We start from the raw sequence: 17,771 nt of genomic DNA on the forward strand, positions 1-17,771 counted from the left end.
AGCTCCAAGTCTTAGCTCCGATCAGAGGGGTCGGAGATCAAGGCGGACCTCACCAGCGGCAGGCAGCTTACCTCAGGCTACAAGCTCGTCGCAGTATGAGAGGTCGGGCAAGCAGCTCCTCATCGACCGATGGGGGCAGCGACGTCAGCGAAGCGAGAGCAATGAGGCAGAGGGCGTCGGACTCCGGGAACAAGGGCTCCGTTCGAGGACCTCAAGGCGTCGTGTTAAGAGGAGGCAAGCGCTCACTCAAGGCTTCGAGTTTGTTCTACAGGGAGAGCAGTGTAGCAGCGGGTGTCGGACTCCAGGGTCAGGGTACTTCCACAGGACCTCGAGGAGCCGTGCCAAGTGGAGGACAGCGTCGGGTAGCTGAGCCCAGAGGAACAGGCCAGGCAGCTCCGTGCTCAACGATGCAGCAAAGTCGGTAAGTAACGCACCGCGCTGAAGTCCAAGGTATCTGTCGATAGAGGGTATGTTTAGGTTCGTCCGATGGGTGAAGTGGGGCAGGTCTTTTGGTTTAAACAGGGATTTTCACCGAAAAGGTGATCCCCAAACCAGGAGCTCTTTCATGCAGCTCCTCCTTCTCCTTCACCGGAAGTCCTTCCGTAAATATTAAATAAATATTGAAGAATCCGTTAGCCCCTCAATCTATGAAATGGTAATGGGTAAGGAGGCCAGCCAATGCTTAGTGAGAATAATTGAGCCCAGTTATTACAAAAAAACAAAATTAAAAATTTTGATGACGGCTTTTCGAATCTGGAAACAAATAAAAAATAAAAAGGTGTAGTCGCAGCAGGGAATGTACGAAAGCAGTGGGAATAGTGAAGGTTAGTCATGAATACGAGTGTTTTTCACTCCCCATCTTGTGCAAAGTGCCAGTGGGTGGGTCAGTTCAAGACTAAGGGCCATATTTAGGTAATCCAGATTTACCGATTCTAAAATACTGAATTTTACCGATTCGGTATTTTAGAATCGGTAAATGGGATGTTGGTATTCATTCGGTAAGTATTACCGGATAGGTAAGATTCTGTAAATACAATACTGATTCGGTAAAAGGGGGAACACATTGAAGGGTGGCAGGGTGTCATGGGTGCATATGTGGCACACATACATGCCCTAAGGGCATGTATGTCTGCCACATGGCACTTTAATAATTTGAAAAAAATTGCTTCTTTTGGGGTTGTTGATATTTACCACCAACTTGTAGTTGGTGGTAAATAACAAATCCTAAAATGGGAAAAGCACTCATTTGAGTGCTCCCTACATTAAGGTTTCGGTAATTTACCGAATCGGTATTTAAGAATTCGGTAATTTACCGATTCCTTAAATTACCGATTCGGTAAATTATCGAATCCTTAAATTAGGCCCCTACATCTGAAAAGCCTAATACCGGTCGGTAACGGCCAAAATTCTGTAATTTCGGCCATTACCGACCGGTATTAGGCTACCTACATCTGGCCCTTAGTTATTTTTTTTTAACCTAGCTACCTCATTACTCTTGGCATTCGCCCTTCTTTAAACAGACATGTATTGGAGCTGGCTGCGTGCTTAAGAATCACACCACAGGCTGCGTCTGTACATAAGAATCATAAGTGTTTGTTTTATTAAACATCTTTTTCATCTGCTATTGTGTTGTACAAACTGTGAAGAGTTCATTTTTTGAAATCGGGGCTGCATTGTGACAGGCGTTACCAAACCAGAAACAACCTTTGTCTGCAATTGTTTAAGCAGTTCTTAATTAATTAATTATTAACTTCTTTCGAGTGGTAGATGTATTCAACTTTGGTCTGTGAAATATAAAACGTGTCTTTGTAACTGCCCCGCAATGACGGGAATAACACCAATTCATCAGAAAAACTATTCATTCCTTGGCTAGGATTTTGTTTCCTCACACCGAGGCTCATCTAAAAGGTGAGTGAATGGAAACTGTCAGGCCTCGTTTTTTTTAAATCATGTTTTTAAAATATTTTCTTCTGTTTGATATGGCTCTGTCTTTGAATTTGCCCCCATGCTTGTCTATGCACGCAGCTAGCCATTGAACATGGACTCTACGGGTATCACTTGTTGTGATGTAGTATGTGGGATCTGTCTCTGTGTAGCGTGTGGTAGTAGCGGAAGGCCTTATCTTAATGTAGAGTAGGTGTGGTCTGTCTGTGTTTTGGTGCAGGGCATCAGTAGGAATGACGAATATGAGGCAGGAGTCCAAATAGTGGGATTACACTCTCAAATTTGCTTGAAAATGCACCATTTGCACCCTCCGTAGGTGGTTCAGTTTCGCTCGCTCGCCACAGTGAAGTACAACAATTGTTTTATGCCTCACCACTTTCAAATGTCACCAGCCGCCACTGAGAGAAAGCCCAGGTACCTCTAGTTTTGAAAAGCTTCCTGCAGAGGATGTTCAGATTCAGTGGTTGAATTAAACCTTGGAACAGCACTTGTAGTGTTGACTTTTGGAGGCTTGTAGTATGTGCTGGATGCGGTAGGACGTCTCAATGCTCTACAGAGCTCATAAAATCCAGACTCTCATTCATCTCAGAGCTCGAGCTCTGTGGCATGACCAGTAGAACTGCAATAAAGAAGATGACCTAGACCAGTCTACCTCTCCCGACCTTAGAACTGATCATTGAGGAAAGAAGCCGTTGTCTGGAAATCAGATCTGCACAGGGCACAGCTGACAGAAGTCTGGCCTGGAATGAAGATCTGCACAAGGTGCAGCTGACAGAAGTTCTGCCTGGAAGGAAGATCTGCGCAGGGCGCAGCTGACAGAAGCCCCTGCATCAAAGAAAGATCTGCACAAGGCACAGCTGACAGAAGCCCCTGCCTGGGAGGAAGATCTGCACAAGGCGCAGCTGACTGAAGTCCTCCCTGGAAGGAAGATCTGCACAAGGAGCAGCTGACAGACGTCCTGCCTGGAAGGAAGATCTGCACAAGGCGCAGCTGACAGAAGCCCTGCCTGGAAGGGTGATCTGCACAAGGCGAAGCTGAGAGAAGTCCTGCCTGGAAGGAAGATCTGCACAAGGCGCAGCTGACAGAAGTCCTGCCTGGAAGGAAGATCTGCACAAGGCTTAGCTGACAGAAGTCCTGCCTGGAAGGAAGATCTGTACAAGGTGCAGCTGACAGAAGTCCTGCCTGGAAGGAAGATCTGCACAAGGCGCAGTTGAGAGAAGTCCTGCCTGGAAGGAAGATCTGCACAAGGCGCAGCTGACAGAAGTCTCAACCTGGAAGGAATATCTGCACAAGGCGCAGCTGACAGAAGTCCTGCCTGGAAGAAAGATCTGCACAAGGCTTAGCTGACAGAAGTCCTGCCTGGAAGGAAGATCTGCACAAGGCTTAGCTGACAGAAGTCCTGCCTGGAAGGAAGATCTGCACAAGGCTTAGCTGACAGAAGTCCTGCCTGGAAGGAAGATCTGCACAAGGCTTAGCTGACAGAAGTCCTGCCTGGAAGGAAGATCTGCACAAGGCTTAGCTGACAGAAGTCCTGCCTGGAAGGAAGATCTGCACAAGGCTTAGCTGACAGAAGTCCTGCCTGGAAGGATGATCTGCACAAGGCGCAGCTGACAGAAGCCCTGCCTGGAAGGATGATCTGCACAAGGCGCAGCTGACAGAAGCCCTGCCTGGAAGGGTGATCTGCACAAGGCGCAGCTGAGAGAAGTCCTGCCTGGAAGGAAGATCTGCACAAGGCGCAGTTGAGAGAAGTCCTGCCTGGAAGGAAGATCTGCACAAGGCGCAGCTGACAGAAGCCCTGCCTGGAAGGGTGATCTGCACAAGGAGCAGCTGACAGAAGTGCGGCCTGGAAGGAAGATCTGCACAAGGCGCAGCTGACAGAAGTCCTGCCTGGAAGGAAGATCTGCACAAGGGGCAGCTGACAGAAGTCCTGCCTGGAAGGAAGATCTGCACAAGGCGCAGCTGACAGAAGTCTGGCCTGGGAGGAAGATCTGCACAAGGCGCTGCTGACAGAAGTCCTGCCTGGAAGGAAGATCTGCACGAGGCGCAGCTGACAGAAGGTCTGCCTGGAAGGAAGATCTGCACAAGGCACAGCTGGCAGACGTCCTGCCTGGAAGAAAGATCTGCACAAGGCACAGCTGAGAGAAGTCCCTGCCTAGAAAGGAAGATCTGTTCAAGGTGCAGCTGACAGAAGTCCTGTCTGGAAGGAAGATCTGCACAGGGCGCAGCTGATAGAAGTTCCGCCTTGCCCACAAACCACAAGATCCTTCAAGCCCAGCTAGCAACACTGGACACCATGTACATTAAAGGCCTGATTTAGATTTCAGCGGATGGTTTATTTCATCGCAAATGTGACGGGAATCCTGCCCGCCCCATTAAAAATTCTGTGGAAATTATACTAAGGCAGACAGGATATCTGCCACATTTTGATTAGGCCTTGGTGTAGTTCGCAGAGTTTTACTCTGCGGGACTCCACGAAACTCCGCACTCTGCGGACTTCCGCAAGTGTCAGAGTTTGTTAAATTGCGCTGCTCTCACTGAACTTTAGTGCCTTGAGTTTGTCCCGCATTGTAAAATCAGCATGAACGGCACTACTCGTCGTGCCAGAGGGCGCAGCTGCTTTCTGCCGCTCGAATTGACATTCTAATTGAGTGGCAGCTTCATCAATGAGAATGGCAGATTTCTACACTCAAGTGGTCGCGACCTGCCGCGACCTCTCGCAATGAGAAATCTCGCCAGGAGGAGGTCTAGCGCGTTATATTTTATCACAAGCGCTCGCCACCTTGCCGTTGGAGAACCACTTGAGAAAAAAACCTCAGTTCTGCATCACTTCCTGGAGTTTTTTTGAAGTCTGCACAGAGTGCAGAGTGGGCAAAACTTTGCAAGCTCCCCCGGCAAAGCGGAATTCTTCCACCACCCCGAGTTTTGAGGCAATAATCTGTTGGACAAACTCCTAACTAGGCCCTATGTCTGCAATAAGTGTTGTAGACGAAGTGAGATCCATGGCCTTGTGACTATCAGGCCATTATCTGACTTCTAATGAACCCCACAGAGTGAGTGGGCAGCCACAGGGCAGTAGGGGGGCCGAAGGACAGGAATTGAATATGAGAAATATGGAAAGGTAGAAATGCTGCATCACCTGTGGATAACTGACACCTCCTCCCGATCTTCCAAATGCCCATCCAGTCACAAAGTGGCATCCAGGGCCCAAAACGGACAACATCATGCCAGATGCCATGTATTGGTGGAAAAGGGGAAGAAAAGAGTAATATGCACACATCTGCTGCGGGGATATGTCAGGTAAATTATTGGTTGTGATGGATTCTCTATAAGTAGTAAATGACTGATAGTGTTAAATATTAAATTATATGAATCAACGTTTGTTTGCCTTATCTGCGCTTATAATGTAAAGGACGGGCCTTACAGTGAACCCCTCGCTCTGTTTTACACAAAAACCCTGGAAGGAGCTGCATCTTACAGAACTTTATCTAATTTAGGAAGAACTAAAGACTTGCTTTTTAAAGTTGTCTTTCAGGGCCAGAACCGGGTGCTGTAAGCTGCACTAGTTTCAGGGAGATGGACAGATGTTATGGTGATAGGAAACCCCCCTAAACTCACTATAATGTTCCAATCTTCCAGGTGAGAAGAAACCAGAAATGCTTGACCCAAGGGAGCTGTTGAAAGTGTCAAAGGTGACTTATGTACAGCGAGGTAAAGACAGGAGTTGGTATTTGAGATGATCATAAGTGAATAGGAAAAGAACGAGAAGAAGTGTGTGAATGGAGTTACCATTGTTGTATACTTCCTGAAGAGTTACTGGAAATGTTACAGCCCAGCCTGATCCATCTCTTTTTCTAAAATCTATTGTTGTTTAAATGAAATCTTGACCAGATGCGTCTATCTTAATCTATACCTCTAGCACTTGGGTGCCCCGTGAGCGCCCTTACTCTGTAAACCCTGGTAAATCACCTCCTTTTCAGACATTAATAAGATGTCACCTGATCAACATAACTTTTAGTTAAATATCTGTGTATGAAGAAATATTCCTTGCTAAGTTTCAAAGGCGGTAAAGAAGAGGGGGGGATTTACTAAGATTTTGCACTGTGTTTGCGTCACAAAAGTGGCACAAAATGGCCCAAAATCTTTTTTTCCTAATTTACATTCCAGCGCTAAACTTCTTTTGCACTGGAAAAAACGTAAAAGTAATGTGAAACAGCGCATAGCATTGCTTCGCATTACTTCACACCATGGGGGCCTGCCAAGGGGGTGCATGGGCGTTCCCATTCAACCACCCAAGGTATCTCACGCTAAACCCAATTTACCAAATACAGTAGATTGGGTTTAGTGTGAGAAAACTGCACACTTTTAAACTAGGCGCAAGGAAGGAGAAATGCTATCATTTCTCTTTCCTTTTCTGTCTTTGCATGTGTGCTGCACTGTGCGACACGCATACAAAGTGGGAAAAGCTTTCCCCCGTGTCTGGCATAGTATTTTGTACAGGAAGGGTGTCCTTCCTGTACAACACCTATTCTGGACTCACACACACCCCTTAGCGCTCTGGTACTAAGGTGTGTGCATGGCGCAGGCCCGCTGTAATTAGTGCCAGAGCAAGGGAAAGGGAAAGGGAAGGAGAGAGCCATATCTTTGAAAATATGGTGCTCTCCTGCTCCCTCCCTGTCACGCAACGCAGCGCAGCCTCATGGAGGGGGGGGGGGGGTTGCGCTGCATTGCGTGGAGATTTGGTAAATCTTTTACAACCAGTTAAACATTGTGAATTCTCATTCCTTAATGTTTCAATTTAGTAATTTTAAATATCTTTACATCCAACAGAAAACAAGCTTTGAATGTATGAAATGACCATCAATAATGAAGCGAGTGCTGTAAATCTTCAATAATAGCAGAAATAAGGAGCTACAGCATTCAGGAAAACATCAGCGCAGTCGGCGACAGAGCAACCTGCACACAAACTGACAGATACTGGATGAAGCAGACAAGGGTAGTTCGGTGGATGTAAGAGTCTGAGCTGTGAACCTCCACGCCACAAGACGAAGAAATGACCTTAGTAAAATTAAGGCAACAACAATAACAAATCGCCTCCTAAATAAAAAAGTGCCCAATAACAACTTTGATTATGGTATTGGTATGATGTCATTACAGCCATCATTCAGTGCTCTGGGCGAATTGTAAACTGTTTCTGGCCAAACCACAGCAACCGGAGAAAAGCACAACAGAGTGGAGCCAGACAACTGACGGGTAAAGGAAAGACGAGTTCTTCTATCTACAATACAAAAGACTGTCCCAATTTGCACCGGCTGGAAGGAAGATACAACTTTACCCGCAAGCGTGCATAGCCATAATCCAATCTAAAGGCACAATCACTACTCAATCTTCATCAGCACACGTACACAAGAGAAAAACCATTCAAGTGCAGTGAATGTGTCAAGAGCTTTATTAGGTTATCAGAACTACAAAGACACCAGCGAACACACACAGAAGAAAAACCATTCAAGTGCAATGAATGTGCAAAGTGCTTTAGTCACTTATCAACCCTCCAAACACATCAGCAATGAATGTGGGAAGAGCTTTAGTCGATTATCAGGCCTACAAATTCATCAGCAAACACACACGGGGGAAAAACCCTATCATTGTAGTGAATGTGACAGTAGTTTTAGTTACTCTTCAGCATTAAGGTATCATCAGCGAACTCACACAGGAGAAAAACCATTCAAGTGCAATGAATGTGGGACGAGCTTTAGTCACTTAACAAGCCTAAAAATTCATCAGCGAACGCACACAGGGGAAAAACCGTATCATTGTAGTGAATGTGACAGTAGTTTTAGTTACTCTTCAGCATTAAGGTATCATCACCGAACTCACACAGGAGAAAAACCATTCAAGTGAAATGAGTGTCTAAAGAGCTTTAGTCAGTTATCACACCTCCAAACACATCAGCAAATACACACAGGGGAAAAACCATTCAAGTGCAGTGAATGTGCAAAGTGCTTTAGTCACTTATCAACCCTCCAAACACATCAGCGAATACACACAGGAGAAAAACCATTCAACTGCAATGAATGTGGGAAGAGCTTTAGTCGATTATCAGGCCTACAAATTCATCAGCGAACACACACGGGGAAAAACCCTATCATTGTAGTGAATGTTTGAAGTGAGAAGGGCTTTTGTCAATTTTCGATCCCACACAGCCCTCAGTGAATTCACTCCTTCATTTAACTCACATGTAAACAATGCTAGAGATGCAGAGATTCCGGAAAGAACTTAAGACCATCAAAAATAATATTGACCCATCTGAGGACATAGACAAGAGCTGAACAGTGCAGTTATTGTGAGAGGAATGAATTACGGAAAATATACAATTCAAATTATGTGGAACATTGAAATACCAGATGATAGAAGACCTGACAAACAGTGAAGGAGAAAAACAGATAACAGTGTTTGCAGAGTTATAAAAGTATGTGTTTACAGTGGTTGTTCACTTCTGTACACATAGCAAAGCGACATAATGTACCAGGATACACAGTGGGAACTGAGCACAATGTGGAATAAAAGAAAAGAAACATTGTTGATTTTTATTTGGTGAACAAGAGATACAAACAAAACATTAAATCGCACCTGATCACACTACCTGTAAAAGCAACACTGAACAATACTGGGACTAACAGCAGTATTTTCAGCTAACTTGTCGGATTAGTAATAAAACCTATAAACCCAACACACCCAGAGTGGACATGTTGTCAGGGCTCTGGAGATAGAAGCTTCATTGGTAAAATGTATGTATTACTATTAACAAATGCCACTGCAATATATGTAATGAACTAAAGTGAAACACAGGTGTTCAAGAAATAACCTATTTTTAGATATAAAAGAGCATATACCTTGTTTTTAAGTAATGTTTGCTGCATCTTTTCCACACTGTTATCGGTTGATGGATCAGCTTGTGCTTCGGGCCTTATATGTGTGTGTAAATGTGTGTAAATGTGTTTCGATTTATATAGCGCAACACTTTAACCCAGGGGTCTCAAGGCGCTTGCTTAGGGAACCCGTCCTGGTATTCCCCTGTGAGATAACCCGGCCGGGTATCCACAAGGTGAAAGCCAGGCATCCCGCCGCGAGGGGCCGTAGTGGAGATTAAGCAAGCTATTGCCCAGAGTCGCAGAGTGTGACCCCGTGAGTCGAGTAGGCACCGGAGCGAGAATTGTCGACTCTGTGGAATTTGGAGCCCGAGACCCGCCGAGGCGGGGAATCGAACCCTGGTCCACAGCCGATCTCAGCTTCCGGGTCTGCCGCCTCTAACCACTGAGCCACGCTTCTCCACTTATAGCTAAGTGTGACCTGTGGCTCCTTTCCGACTCGGCTCTCCCTATTAATTCTGTGTCTTGCCAAACTCTACTTTTTACCAGAATTGAACCACTGTAAGCATCAGACTCTGTTTGAAGAATGTGGTGAAATAGCGAAAACACACATCAAAAGCATATATGTGCCAGGACAATCAGTTGCACTCACAGCAACTCGTCTTCCACACTGATTGTCCCTAGTTCTCAAATGTTCTGAAGGATTTGTTGTATGAATGCCAGAAGTGGCAGTGAAATTCATGAAGCTAAAGCTAACAGGAGTGTGTGGGAGATAGAGAGGGGGAGAGATAAAGAGAGTGTTGGACTTGGCCCTTCTGGCAAATTCACTCTACAGAGACACCTTCTACGTATTGGAGTGTGGCAAATATTTGGTGGCTATTGCAATTTATTGTTAAAACAGAAATCAAACGTGCAAAATACTGCACACATTTAAAGTGTGTGAGAAACACAAGTACTTTATCAGCCATATTGGCCCATCAAGAAATGCAGTCATGGGATGTAGACAAATATATACCCGACCCACAGACACTAACCAAGAAAGAAGAATAATATGCATGCAGCAAGAGCTTTAGTTTGTCATCACTACTCAATCTTCATCAGCACACGTACACAGGAGAAAAACCACTCAAGTGCAGTGAATGTGTCAAGAGCTTTAGTAGGTTATCAGAACTACAAAGACACCAGCGAATACTTACAGGGGAAAAACCATTCAAGTGCAATGAATGTGCAAAGTGCTTTAGTCACTTATCAACCCTCCAAACACATCAGCGAATACACACAGGAGAAAAACCATTCAACTGCAATGAATGTGGGAAGAGCTTTAGTCGATTATCAGGCCTACAAATTCATCAGTGAACATACACGGGGGAAAAACCCTATCATTGTAGTGAATGTGACAGTAGTTTTAGTTACTCTTCAGCATTAAGGTATCATCAGCGAACTCACACAGGAGAAAAACCATTCAAGTGCAATGAATGTGGGACGAGCTTTAGTCACTTAACAAGCCTAAAAATTCATCAGCGAACGCACACAGGGGAAAAACCGTATCATTGTAGTGAATGTGACAGTAGTTTTAGTTACTCTTCAGCATTAAGGTATCATCACCGAACTCACACAGGAGAAAAACCATTCAAGTGCAATGAGTGTCTAAAGAGCTTTAGTCAGTTATCACACCTCCAAACACATCAGCGAATACACACAGGGGAAAAACCATTCAAGTGCAGTGAATGTGCAAAGTGCGTTAGTAACTTATCAACCCTCCAAACACATCAGCGAATACACACAGGAGGAAAACCATTCAACTGCAATGAATGTGGGAAGGGCTTTAGTCGATTATCAGGCCTACAAATTCATCAGGGAACACACACGGGGAAAAACCCTATCATTGTAGTGAATGTTTGAAGTGAGAAGGGCTTTTGTCAATTTTCGATCCCACACAGCCCTCAGTGAATTCACTCCTTCATTTAACTCACATGTAAACAATGCTAGAGATGCAGAGATTCCGGAAAGAACTTAAGACCATCAAAAATAATATTGACCCATCTGAGGACATAGACAAGAGCTGAACAGTGCAGTTATTGTGAGAGGAATGAATTACGGAAAATATAAAATTCAAATTATGTGGAACATTGAAATACCAGATGATAGAAGACCCGACAAACAGTGAAGGAGAAAAACAGATAACAGTGTTTGCAGAATTATAAAAGTGTGTGTTTACAGTGGTTGTTCACTTCCGTACACATAGCAAAGCGACATAATGTACCAGGATACACAGTGGGAACTGAGCACAATGTGAAATAAAAGAAAAGAAACATTATTGATTTTTATTTGGTGAAGAAGAGATACAAAGAAAAACATTAAATCGCACCTGATCACACTACCTGTAAAAGCAACACTGAACAATACTGGGACTAACAGCAGTATTTTCAGCTAACTTGTCGGATTAGTAATAAAACCTATAAACCCAACACACCTAGAGTGGACATGTTGTCAGGGCTCTGGAGATAGAAGCTTCATTGGTAAAATGTATGTATTACTATTAACAAATGCCACTGCAATATATGTAATGAACTAAAGTGAAACACAGGTGTTCAAGAAATAACCTATTTTTAGATATAAAAGAGCATATACCTTGTTTTTAAGTAACGTTTGCTGCATCTTTTCCACACTGTTATCGGTTGATGGATCAGCTCGTGCCTCGGGCCTTATAGCTAAGTGTGACCTGTGGTTCCTTTCCAACTCGGCTCTCCCTATTAATTCTGTGTCTTGCCAAACTCTACTTTTTACCAGAATTGAACCACTGTAAGCATTAGACTCTGTTTGAAGAATGTGGTGAAATAGCGAAAACACACATCAAAAGCATATATGTGCCAGGACAATCAGTTGCACTCACAGCAACTCGTCTTCCACACTGATTGTCCATTGTTCTCAAATGTTCTGAAGGATTTGTTGTATGAATGCCAGAAGTGGCAGTGAAATTCATGAAGCTAAAGCTAACAGGAGTGTGTGGGAGATAGAGAGGGGGAGAGATAAAGAGCGTGTTGGACTTGGCCCTTCTGGCAGATTCACTCTACAGAGACACCTTCTACGTATTGGAGTGTGGCAAATATTTGGTGGCTATTGCAATTTATTGTTAAAACAGAAATCAAACGTGCAAAATACTGCACACATTTAAAGTGTGTGAGAAACACAAGTACTTTATCGGCCATATTGGCCCATCAAGAAATGCAGTCATGGGATGTAGACAAAAATATACCCGACCCACAGACACTAACCAAGAAAGAAGAATCATACGCATGCAGCAAGAGCTTTAGTTTGTCATCACTACTCAATCTTCATCAGCACACGTAAGCACACGTACACAGGAGAAAAATCATTCAAGTGCAGTGAATGTGTCAAGAGCTTTAGTAGGTTATCAGAACTACAAAGACACCAGCGAATACATACAGGGGAAAAACCATTCAAGTGCAATGAATGTGCAAAGTGCTTTAGTCACTTATCAACCCTCCAAACACATCCGCGAATACACACAGGAGAAAAACCATTCAACTGCAATGAATGTGGGAAGAGCTTTAGTCGATTATCAGGCCTACAAATTCATCAGCGAACACACACGGGGGAAAAACCCTATAATTGTAGTGAATGTGACAGTAGTTTTAGTTACTCTTCAGCATTAAGGTATCATCAGCGAACTCACACAGGAGAAAAACCATTCAAGTGCAATGAATGTGGGACGAGCTTTAGTCACTTAACAAGCCTAAAAATTCATCAGCGAACGCACACAGGGGAAAAACCGTATCCTTGTAGTGAATGTGACAGTAGTTTTAGTTACTCTTCAGCATTAAGGTATCATCACCGAACCCACACAGGAGAAAAACCATTCAAGTGCAATGAATGTCTAAAGAGCTTTAGTCAGTTATCACACCTCCAAACACATCAGCGAATACACACAGGGGAAAAACCATTCAAGTGCAGTGAATGTGCAAAGTGCGTTAGTCACTTATCAAGTCAAGATAAAGAGAGTGTTGGACTTGGCCCTTCTCGCAGATTCACCCCTGATCTTTTTGCCTTTTAATGTTACATCATTGTAGTGATTTCTGGTCTTTGCGCACTTTAGCACTGTGGCGCAGTGTAAAGTGTGTGCGCTCTCTGAGTGCGTGTGTGAGAATGGCCTGCCCTCCCACAGGAATGCATGGGGAATATGTGTGTCCATGGTATTTCCTGATGTGTGGGGAGTGCAAGGTTGAGTTTGGTATGTGCGGACTCGTGTGATTAAATGCTGCGCGATGATGTGTGCGGCATAAATATGTCTAGTGTGGAAGTGCCACTTCTAGAAGTTGGCATGGCTGTGTTAATTATGTGAATTGGCTGTCTGGCTTGTGATTGGCAGGAGCTGGCTGGTGAGCCTGGCTCCAGGAGTCAGGATGGGTCTGCCCCGGTGGTGAGTGGAGAGATCTGCATGATGGATATGAGGGAGGGGTACACCTGGGACCTGAATAGGGCTGGGCTTTCCCCACACAATGCTGGCTCTGCCCCCTGTGGTGCGACTGATGACCCTAGCCTGGCCAGTGAATAGTGAGAGGGACTGAGCACATCAGAGTGCTCCAAAACCAGCTGCGCCTGGTTTCTCCCCCACCCTGCACCCCACAGACAAAGGGATTTAGTGTATAAAAAGAGGCTGTGACCTCTTGTAAAATGTTCTTGTTTTCCTGACTAGAATCTACCAGGGGCGTGCTGCTGCTGGGGCCCAGGGGAAGGCTTGCCTCCCTGGATTGCTGATGGACTTTGTACTGGGACCCCTCTGACTTGCCTGGGGGACTGGAGGACTTCCCTGCGCTGAGGAGCTGGTTGCTCCATTTCTTTATGCCCAGGACTGGCTGAAACTCCTTTTTGTCCCAGTTGCTTTGTTGGGCCAGGGTTTCTGTCTCTTTTAGTGCCTGGGAAGTGCTTTGTTTTGAAGTGTCCTGTGCGTGGTGCGCCGGAGCCTATGCTGCATTGTGTCCGTGGATTGTGTGCTCTACTCGAGCAGGAGCCTACCCTGCATTTGTTCCTTCGTGGTTGCCTACGGGTGCCACCCCGGTTATTTAATTATTTAGGCACGGATGCCCACCCCGTTTCTACTTTTATTTATAATTTACTCGAGGGAGCCTACCCCTCTTTTCAGCTGGAGAAATCACCGCCGCTGCCCTGAGCTGCTTGTTGACACGTTGCTGGGCCGCAGCCTGCCACGACCCGGAAGTAGTGGAGGTGGGCAGGGCCTGGTGACCCTTTGTTCAGCTTCCCCTTGCCTGGGGGAAGCCTTTGTGTGCTTTTCCGGTCTCCCGTATGGAGAGGGAGACCGGAGATGCTGCCTGCCTGCCCGCCCGCCCGCCTGCCGGAAAGAGAAGCTGGTGCTGCATGGGGAGGCCGGGAGCCTACCCCGCCTCCCCGAGTGGCCGCAGGAAGACCCGGAGCCTTGCGGGCTCCATTTTAAAAGTCCCGGTCCCGAGATCGGGGACCGGGTGAAGATCAGGGCGAAGCGGGCGCACTTTGAAGGCAAGGCTCTCAGGTGGTGAGAGAGCCCCGCAAAGCGCTACCGCCGCACCGGAGAGAGGAGTCCCCCACGAGCAGCCCGGTGAGTACAAAAGGGCTGGGGGGCTCCGTGGGGACTATCGGTGCTGCCAGGTCAAGGCACAGCACCATGGGAGGCAGTATTCGTGCGGCCCCGTTTGGCAGCGGGCCGCTCCTCCATTTTGCTCATTGTTCTAGAGCCCACGAGGCTCCAACATGTTGGGGCATTCTTATTCAAGGAGCTAGGTAGATCCTCTGCCTCCCATGAGTTGTTCTGAGCACGAGTGCTCCAACGATGGCCAGAGTAATGTAAAGGGCCCCGGTGGGGGTCCCGAGGGCCAGAGGGGCCCGTGTTCGTGCCTCTGAGGGCCCCAGTTGTTCTGGAGCCTAGGAGGGCTCCCCATGGGTACACTATTTGTCTTGAGAGCCTAGATGGCTCCAGCCTGCACTGCAATAGTGTTTCCTGAGCCTAGAGGGCTCCAACAGTTGGCGCAGTTTTGTCCTAGGGCCAGTGAGGGCCTTGTCGCAGTTTTGCTGATTCACAGCTGCCCAGCAAGTAGTGGGCAGCTGCACCGTTTAGGGTTTGCTTCTTTGGGGACTTGTTCTTTGGACCCAGGAGTGAGTCGCACTCCCTCATCCCTACCTTGGCCTTCCCCAACTGCGCAGCACTTAGTGCCAGCTGCAGCGTTTAGGCCCCTTGCTATTGTCCCCAGATGCCCAGCAAGTAGTGGGCAGCTGTTACGTTTAGGTTTTGACGCAGTGGCGCAACCTGGACCTTGATGTGAGTTATGGGCTACATGTGATTTCTGCGCTAATGTGATTTATGTGCTAAATGTGATTTATGCGCTAATGCTTTGGGTGTTATGAAATGTACTGTGTGTAGTATGTTTTGTGCACCCTGTGTTCTGACACCTCTGTATGTGGCTTTATGCATCATATGTAAAGCTTCTGGCCTATACCCCTAAATGTATTTTCATGCTTAGGTGGTTGTTTTACCTAGTATAGTTATGCTAGTGAGTTCATGGTTCCCTGCGTGATATTTTCCTAAGGTGGTTAGGGTTGCGTAGGTGGTACTTACCTTTTACCAGTGGTTACTGGTTGTGTGCTACATTTGCTCTTTTGTGCTACAATTGCTATGTTCTAAGTGTTATTCCTACAAAGTGCTAGTTCTACCAAGTGCTTATTCCTGACAGTGGTCCCTGTGGCCCTGTCCCATGTATATAATCCCCTGTAAATTCTAACCGTGCCTCTGGCACATTGTAAAGTGTGTGTTTACTATCTAATGTGTTTTGTAATACAAAGGCTATTTTTACATATACCTTGTGTGGAGTTCCTTTTGTGGGGGGTTTGGGAGGTTGTTGTTGGTGGGAGATAGAGAGGGGAGAGATAAAGAGAGCGAGAGAGACAAAGAAAGGGGGAGAAAAAGAAAGAGAAATGGAAGGAGGGGGAACGGCAGGTTATTTGTATTCACCTAAAAATAGAAGAAGCACATGTCAATGTGTGACATCACCAGAGAAATGGGCTGACTACCTGTGAATTTATATATTTACTTTTAATACCTATAGACCTATGTCATGCAAATAAACAGGGAACAAGTAAGGAAAATAGTGATCGAGCCCATTATCATATGCAAATCACAATGACGTCACATGTAGTGAAGTCACAAGAAGTGATGTCAGGCCCTCATAATAATTTTTACGGAAAAGGTCGACGGCCTGTTTTAAAAACAAAAACAAAGAAGCTTTTGGTTTCCGTTTTTATACATCAAGTGTTTTTCCCACTATCAGTTTGTAACTAAACTCGGAATTGATTGAAAGTGTAAATATTTTTAAACAGACATGTGGAACTTGGAAATTACATTTTTAAACAGTTTTCAGCGAATAAATAAAATGTGCTTTTAATTTGCGTTTGTTTACTAACGTTCTTTATCCAGCCCCTAAGCACCAAAGTGTTTCACATTTGAATTGAATTGAATTGAATTGAAAAGGTTCTTCTATAGCGCATGGCTACTCGAGAGCATCCCAGCGCTTGATAGTTAACCAGAAAGAAAAAAGTGAGAGGAAGAGGAAATCAGACGTAAACTAGATGAGTTTATCTATGTATTGGGGAACAGAATGGTTTTTATCTTTTTCCGGAAGACAGTCAGACTGGGCTCTAAACGAAGTGGAAGAGGGAGGGCATTCCACAACCTAGCCGCGTTACGTGAGAACAGGCGGTCCCCTGTTCGAGCTCTGTAGGTCCTGGGGATTGTGAGGAGTTTTTGTTGTTTTGAGCGGAGATCCCTAGATGGTATGTATGGTATTACCATGTCTTTTAAGATGGGAGGACCATTCCCATAAAAAGTTTTGTGGACCAGACAGAGGGATTTAAAATGGACCCGCTCCTTTATGGGGAGCCAGTGCAAGGTCCTAAGTGATGGTGCAGCTGATATGCGGCGGCTGGTTCCGGTAAGTAGTCTTGCTGCGGAATTCTGGGCAATCTGAAGTTGTCGTATGACTGAAGTAGGGGCACCCAGATAAAGTGCATTCCCATAGTCCAGCCTAGATAAAATGAGGGACTGGACTATGGTTTTTTTTGCAGCTTCTGGTAGCTGGGGGAGGATTTTCCGGATTGTCTTGGTTAGACCAAAGCAAGTGGCTACTGTATTTCTTGCCTGGGTTTTGAGAGACAGTTCCGAGTCAAGCCAGAAGCCAAGGGTTTTTATTTCAGGTTTTGAAGTGGGCCCAGGACCCATACAAGGAGGCCACAGGATGGTGTTGTTAAAAGTGGCCTTCATTCCCAGTAACATTAGCTCAGTTTTCCCCCCATTCAATTTCAGATGGGACGCATCCATCCATTTCGCCACCGCCTCCAGGCAGCTGCAGAGATTGTTTGGGGGGTGGCCCACTCGATTTAGAGAGACCACTAACTGAGTATCGTCAGCATAGCTTATCAGCTGGATTCCAAAAGGAGCTACAACCTCCGCTAAAGGTGCCATATATATGTTAAACAGTGTGTGGCTAAGGGAAGAACCCTGTGGTACCCCACACTGCAATGGCACGGGGAGGGAGCAGTTGGTATCCGAGAAGACCCTGAAGACTCTGTCACTAAGAAAGGACCGAAGCCATTCGAGGGCCTTACCCATGACTCCAACCCTCTCGAGGCGAGCCAAAAGGACGCGGTGATTGACCGTGTCGAATGCGGCACTGAGGTCCAGAAGGATGATGGCCGCGCTGCCACCTGCGTCCAAAATCCTCCTGGAGTCCTCGACCACTCTCAACAAGGCTGTCTTGGTCCCTTGTCCCCTTCGGAATCCCGTTTGGGTAGGGTGTAGCAGGTCATGGATCTCTAGGTATGACGCTAGCTGTTTATTTACCCATTTTTCAGTAAGCTTACTGATACCGGGAAGGAGAGAAATTGGGCGATAATTTG

General features: G+C 45.8%; 1 protein-coding gene and 1 pseudogene across 2 annotated transcripts in view; both read left to right on the plus strand.

Annotated features, from left to right (window-relative positions):
• LOC144805607 (uncharacterized) overlaps positions 1 to 8,284 on the plus strand; it is a 177,898-nt pseudogene extending 169,614 nt beyond the window's left edge. Inside the window, exons 4-5 of the transcript XR_013605555.1 lie at positions 5,499 to 5,506; positions 7,541 to 8,284. The product of XR_013605555.1 is annotated as an uncharacterized LOC144805607 (transcript). The remainder of the gene's footprint in view (positions 1 to 5,498; positions 5,507 to 7,540) is intronic.
• Positions 8,285 to 8,345: 61 nt separating this feature from the next.
• The window catches only part of LOC144805623 (uncharacterized), a 127,761-nt gene continuing 118,335 nt past the window's right edge, over positions 8,346 to 17,771 (plus strand). Inside the window, 3 exon segments of the mRNA XM_078672146.1 lie at positions 8,346 to 8,367; positions 9,712 to 10,697; positions 12,193 to 12,834. Coding sequence (XP_078528272.1) covers positions 8,346 to 8,367; positions 9,712 to 10,697; positions 12,193 to 12,834 — 1,650 coding nt within the window.

The sequence above is a fragment of the Lissotriton helveticus genome (genome assembly GCF_964261635.1).
Source record: "Lissotriton helveticus chromosome 1_1 unlocalized genomic scaffold, aLisHel1.1 SUPER_1_unloc_16, whole genome shotgun sequence".
Classification (NCBI taxonomy): domain Eukaryota; kingdom Metazoa; phylum Chordata; class Amphibia; order Caudata; family Salamandridae; genus Lissotriton; species Lissotriton helveticus.